The sequence below is a fragment of the Mauremys mutica genome, chromosome 15, assembly GCF_020497125.1.
Source record: "Mauremys mutica isolate MM-2020 ecotype Southern chromosome 15, ASM2049712v1, whole genome shotgun sequence".
NCBI lineage: Eukaryota > Metazoa > Chordata > Testudines > Geoemydidae > Mauremys > Mauremys mutica.
The window spans coordinates 31,712,158-31,718,157 of NC_059086.1; the positions used below are offsets into that span (position 1 = coordinate 31,712,158).

The window sequence follows — 6,000 nt, forward strand, 5'->3', positions numbered from 1 at the left end:
CATGTTCAGAGTTGCAGGTGTTGTGCTTAAAGTCCTGCCCAGGATCTTTTCAGGGGAATAAGGCAAAACACCACATTTATTAGTAATACATGTATTAATGAACACTGTATCATATGCATATGATATATCACACACACACAAGCACACTCCATCTTGTTATTGTTAACTGCACTGGCCAGATGAGTTAGATGGGGGAGGGGTGGAGCTGGGCTTCCGCCGATCCGGATCGATGCTCCGATGTTGACAAGACAAGACCCCTCCCATTTATAGCAGCTTCCCTGTTGTGCAAATCTGGGTCTGTGTCCCTTGGTTCTTTGTGCTGCTTTCTTCTGGGTGTTGTCCCAATGCTGCAAAGAGGCTGTTTCCAAAAGAAGGTGCTGGCTTCTAACCCCCAGGCCGTCAGTATGTCTGCTCTTCTTCAATGATTTAATAACACGTTTGATTGTCCTTGGGTCTGGCTCCCAGCCCCTCTCCAAGGGTTGCAGCTGTCCGGAGGTGCTGCCTCACCCCTCGTTCATTCAACAGGGCAATTGATTAAGGGAGTGGGGGGGGGGAGATCTTATTCTACCCCCTAGCAAAAAGACATTTTTCTTCTAAAAGCAGCAAAGAGTCCTGTGGCACCTTATAGACTAACAGACGTTTTGGAGGATGAGCTTTCGTGGGCGAATACCCACTTTGTCGGACCGTATTCACCCACGAAAGCTCATGCTCCAAAACGTCTGTTAGTCTTTAAGGTGCCACAGGACTCTGCTGCTTTTACAGATCCAGACTAACACGGCCACCCCTCTGATATTTTTCTTCTACTTTAACTATCCCTAGGGGCTGTAACATTATACCCAGGCTTAACACAAAGTTTTCTAGAAGTTTTTCTACATAAGGATCTGATACAAAGTTCCTATATCAAAGGACTTGATACAAAGTTGTATGAAAATAGCTTAATACAGGGCTATACGAAGAAGCATAATACAAAATCATATGAAAGTTAAGTGAGATGCTTAATACAGAGATTTAGCTACGCAGGAACTTATGGGGGCGGGTCAGGCACTAGTTATTTAATGCCAGACGACGTTGAGATCCATCATGTTAAAACTCTACAACCGTTAAAACACTAATGGTCAACAGCACCTGTCAAAATATCCAAAGCAAACAGCCTTTAATCAAGCCACATATTTAGGGCCTTACCAAATTCACGGGCATGAAAAACGTGTCACAATCTGGTGTCCCACCCCGCCCCGTGAAATCAACCAGATCTTACGGGGGAGACCAGCGTTTCTCAAACTGGGGGGGCCTGACCCAAAAGGGAATTGCGGGGGTGGGGGGGTCACAAGGTTATTGTAGGGGGATCGCAGTTACTTCTGCGCTGGCTTCAGAGCTGGGCGGCCGGGGAGCAGTGGCTGGTGGCTGGAGACCAGTGGTTGTTGCCCGGGCACCCAGCTCTGAAAGCAGCACCCGGCCAGCAGAAGTGAGGGTGGCAATACCACAACCCCCACCCCCCCATAACCTTATGACCCTCCCAACTCCTTTTTAGGTCAGGACCACCGGGACCTTTCAGATGTAAACAGCTGAACTCACAACATTGATGATTTTTAAAATCCTGTGTCCGTGACATTGGCCAAAACGGACAGTGAATTCGGTAGGGCCCTATGCATATTTCCTCCTTTGCTTGGCTGTACAGTTTGATTATTACGGATGAAAATCTTTGGGCAGCGGTTTGTGCGGGGGGCAGTGAAATTGACCCTTAGCGGGATGGCATTTACCCATAAAACCCGAATACTTCCAAGCCAAGGTAGGGGACAGGCCGGGAGACGGCGCTGAATGACGTCCAGCTAGTTCTCCATGAGGCGACAGGATCACAGGCTCCACGGGGGAAGAGATTTCGGGGTGTAGGTGGCTTTCTCTGAGCAGTAAAAGCCAGAGTGGCGAAGGGAGATAAATTCAGACTAGAAATAAGGGGCAGAATATTATCAGGGAGGAGAATGAATCACTGACCCAACGGAGCTGGGGACCAGGTGGATTCATTATAAATAAGAAGATCAGGAAGTTGTTAGTAACCAAAATGATTCTAGGGTTTAATTCACCAGGACAGATATTGTGGTTGGATTTAAATTCCCCAGGCTGCCTTTGGAAACCCGCTACTCTTCGTTAGGTGGTTTGCAGTGGTGCACAGAGGATGCAGTTGAAATCGGGGCCCTGTCAGGCTGGGCGCTGCCCAGACACAGAGTCACTGAGCCCAAGGGCCCTTGGTCAACACAATGTCTCAAAGCCCCCCCCCCATTTCCTATTTCTCTTTCTGCCATTGTAAGTTACCAGACCACACTCCCCTCCCAGAGCTGGGGAGAGAACCCAGGCGTCCTGGCTCCCAGCCCCCTCTGCTCTACCCCCTAGCCCCACTCCCCTCCCCTCCCCTCCCCTCCCAGAGCTGGGAATAGAACCCAGGTGACCTGTCTCCCAGTCCCCCAGCTCTAACCACTAGACCCCCACTCCCCTCCCAGAGCTGGGAATAGAACCCAGGTGACCTGTCTCCCAGTCCCCCAGCTCTAACCACTAGACCCCCCACTCCCCTCCCAGAGCTGGGAATAGAACCCAGGTGTCCTGGCCCCCGGCTGCTCTCTCTGTATTTGCACTAGTGTGTGTGTGTGTGAGCACCAGTGTGTGTTTCTGAGGGGGACGAGATAGGCTGCGACACAGACACACTCATCGCCCCCCTGCGCCCCCCGCCCCTGCACGGAGCCTGCAGCGGGCAGCAGAGGTAACACCCGGGCGAGCCCGAGCGGGTGGGGCCCTGGCCCAGGGATGCTGCATTTTGGGGGCGGGGGGAAGGGACTGGACGGGCGGGTTAACCCTTAGAGAGGTGGCTGGGGAGCGAGCCGGGTACTAGTGACACTGACAGGGCGGGGCTGGGGGGCCAGTCAGCCCCCCCCCTTTCTGATCCAGGGGGCGCCGGGCTGCGGGGAGCAGGGTGGGGGCAGGGAGCGGGACAGGGGCTCAGCAAGGGGCGCTGGGCTGTGGGGAGCGGGGCAGGGGGTCAGTAGGAGGCGCTGGGCTGCGGGGAGCAGGACGGGGAATGGGGCAGGGGGTCAGAAGGGGGTCCTGGGCTGCGGGAAGTGGGGAGGGGGTCAGTAGGGGGCGCTGGGCTGTGGGGAGCGGGGCGGGGAGTGGGGCAGGGGGTCAGGAGGGGGCACTGGGCTGCAGGGGGTGGGGCAGGGGGTCAGGAGGGGGCGCTGGGCTGCAGGGGGTGGGGCAGGGGGTCAGAAGGGGGTCCTGGGCTGCGGGAAGTGGGGAGGGGGTCAGTAGGGGGCGCTGGGCTGTGGGGCGGGGAGCGGGGCAGGGGGTCAGTAGGGGGCGCTGGGCTGTGGGGCGCTGGGCTGCAGGGGGTGGGGCAGGGGGTCTGGTGGGGGCACTGGGCTGCAGGGGGTGGGGCAGGGGGTCAGTAGGGGGTCCTGGGCTGCAGGGGGTGGGGCAGGGGGTCGGTAGGGGGCGCTGGGCTGCAGGGGGTGGGGCGGGGGTCAGTAGGGGGCGCTGGGCTGCAGGGGGTGGGGCAAGGGGTCAGTAGGGGGTCCTGGGCTGCAGGGGGTGGGGCAGGGGGTCAGGAGGGGGCGCTGGGCTGCAGGGGGTGGGGCAGGGGGTCAGCAGGGGGCGCTGGGCTGCAGGGGGTGGGGCGGGGGTAAGTAGGGGGCGCTGGGCTGCGGGGTGGGGAGCGGGGCAGGGGGTCAGTAGGGGGCGCTGGGCTGTGGGGCGGGGAGCGGGGCAGGGGGTCAGTAGGGGGCGCTGGGCTGTGGGGCGCTGGGCTGCAGGGGGTGGGGCAGGGGGTCAGGAGGGGGCACTGGGCTGCAGGGGGTGGGGCAGGGGGTCAGCAGGGGGCGCTGGGCTGCAGGGGGTGGGGCGGGGGTCAGCAGGGGGCGCTGGGCTGCAGGGGGTGGGGCAGGGGGTCAGTAGGGGGCACACTCCCCTGGCTCTCCCCTCTCCTCAGCCCCGATGCCCAAGCACTGCCAGGTTGGGGGACATTTCCCATCATTACTTCCTCCCTGCCTGATCCCCCCCCATCTTTTCCTTCCCACCCAGAGCTCCCCACAATGGAGACTGAGCTGCCCGAGTCCCCTGCCTCCCCCGCACTGGGGCTGCCCCCCGACTCCCCCCAGGAGGAGCCACCCCCAGAGCCGCCGGGCAGGCCCCCACGCCGGCTGCCCCACCAGTGCACCTCGTGCCAGCGCCGCTTCGCCCAGGCCCACGGCCTCCGGCAGCACCGGTGCCGTCCCCGCGACCCGCCCGCCCAGAGCCCGGCCGGCGGCGAATCCCACCGGTGCCGCTCCGGCGCCAAGCGTGGGCACCAGTGCCGGGTGTGCGGGAAGCAGTTCAAATTCCCCTACTACCTGGCGCGACACGGCCTGACCCACGGCGGGCAGAAGCCGTTCCAGTGCCCGGTGTGCCACAAGGGCTTCCGCCGCCCGGCCCACCTGGCCCGCCACCAGCGCACCCACGCCCGCCAGCGCTTCCCGGAGCCGGCCGAGCGGCTGCGCCAGCAGGCCGGGCCCCCGGGCGAGGAAGCCGACGAGAAGCAGGTGCTGCTGCAGGCGGACTGGACGTTGCTGTGCCTGGCCTGCCAGGAGGCCTTCGAGACCAAGGGCGAGCTGAAGGCGCACAAGTGCTTCAAGGCGCGGGGCCGGGCCGGGCCGGGCGGCGCCCAGCGGCACCAGTGCAGCGTGTGCCACAAATTCTTCGCCCGGCCCTGGTCCCTGTCGCGGCACCGCCGGGTGCACACGGGCGAGAAGCCGTTCGCCTGCCCCGACTGCGGCATGGCCTTCCGCCTCTCCTCCTACCTCAAGCAGCACAGCCGGTGCCACGGGGCCGGGCTGCCTTTCGCCTGCCCGCTCTGCCGCCAGCGCTTCCGCAAGGCGGGCGAGCTGGCCAGCCACCGGCGGGCGCACGGGGACGCCGGCCCGGAGCCGCCCCCCAAGGCCTCCGAGTGCAGCGTCTGCGGCAAAGCCTTCAAGAGCAAGTACGACCTGGCCACCCACTTCCTGATCCACACGGGCGAGCTGCCCTACCCCTGCGGCCAGTGCGGCAAGCGCTTCCGGCGCCTCTCCCACCTCAAGCAGCACCAGGTCACCCACACGGGCGCCCGGCCCTTCCAGTGCGTCCTCTGCCAGAAGGAGTTCAAGCGCCTGGCTGACCTGGCCCGCCACCGGCAGGTCCACCAGGGGGACAAGCCCCACCAGTGCGGCGTCTGCCACAAGTTCTTCTCCCGGGCCTACAGCCTCCTGCGGCACCAGCGCGGGCACCGGCCCGAGCTCCTGGCCGCCGCCCGCCCCGAGGCCTCGCTCAGCAACTCCTGCTTCGACAGCCAGGACCACTCGGCCTTCTGCAGCCCCGAGGAGGAGGACGAGGAGGAGGAAGGGGGCGCGGCCGGCGGCTCTGGCGGGGGCTCATGACGTGCCCAGTGGGCATTCTGAGCTGGATTGGGGGGGCACATGGGGGGATCCCCTGGGGCCTGGTGGGGGGACCCCTGGGTCAGAGTGAAGCCGTCCCCCAGCTCCTGAGCCAGTCCTTGAAATCTATTCCTGGGAGTTTGGGGGGGGGTGCATGGAGAGAGATTGAGGGGAGGGGGGCAGAGGAGAGGTCGGGGGTCAAAGGGAACGGAGCCTGTGAGAGGGTGAGATGAGGAGGAGGCGTATTTGGGGGGGGTCAGATGCTGAGATCTGCGGGGGGGGCTGGTTAATACCGAGGGGAGGGTGAATTGGGGAGCAGCCCAGCCAGCACCGGGGATGGAAGGACAAAGTGGGGAATGGCACACGGGGCCCCTCTCCTCTAGGGGGCGCCGGCCCCAGGGTGGGGACCAGCCGGCCTTGGGGCGGGGGGCAGGGAATCGCCCCTCTAGGGTCAGATACTGGGCTGGATGGGCCACTGGGTCTGATGTGGGGAGATCACGCCGTGTTCTGGGGTGGGGGAGGGGTACCCCTAGATGGGTCACGCCATGATCTGGGATGGGGGGAGGAGGTGTCG

At 62.9% G+C, this 6,000-nt stretch overlaps 1 protein-coding gene across 1 annotated transcript; it reads left to right on the top strand.

The window, feature by feature from the left end:
- The first annotated feature begins 2,709 nt into the window (after nt 1-2,709).
- Nucleotides 2,710-5,514, top strand: LOC123350459 (zinc finger protein 771-like). The gene is made up of 2 exons (XM_044989079.1): nt 2,710-2,749; nt 4,063-5,514. Exon 2 carries the CDS (start codon nt 4,074-4,076, stop codon nt 5,427-5,429), a length of 1,356 nt encoding a protein of 451 aa, XP_044845014.1. The 5' UTR covers nt 2,710-2,749; nt 4,063-4,073; the 3' UTR covers nt 5,430-5,514.
- The last annotated feature ends 486 nt before the right edge of the window (nt 5,515-6,000 follow it).

Bases quoted from the DNA above. Each gene is read 5' to 3' on its own strand.
- LOC123350459 (XM_044989079.1), top strand. From the start codon at position 4,074: ATGGAGACTGAGCTGCCCGAGTCCCCTGCCTCCCCCGCACTGGGGCTG.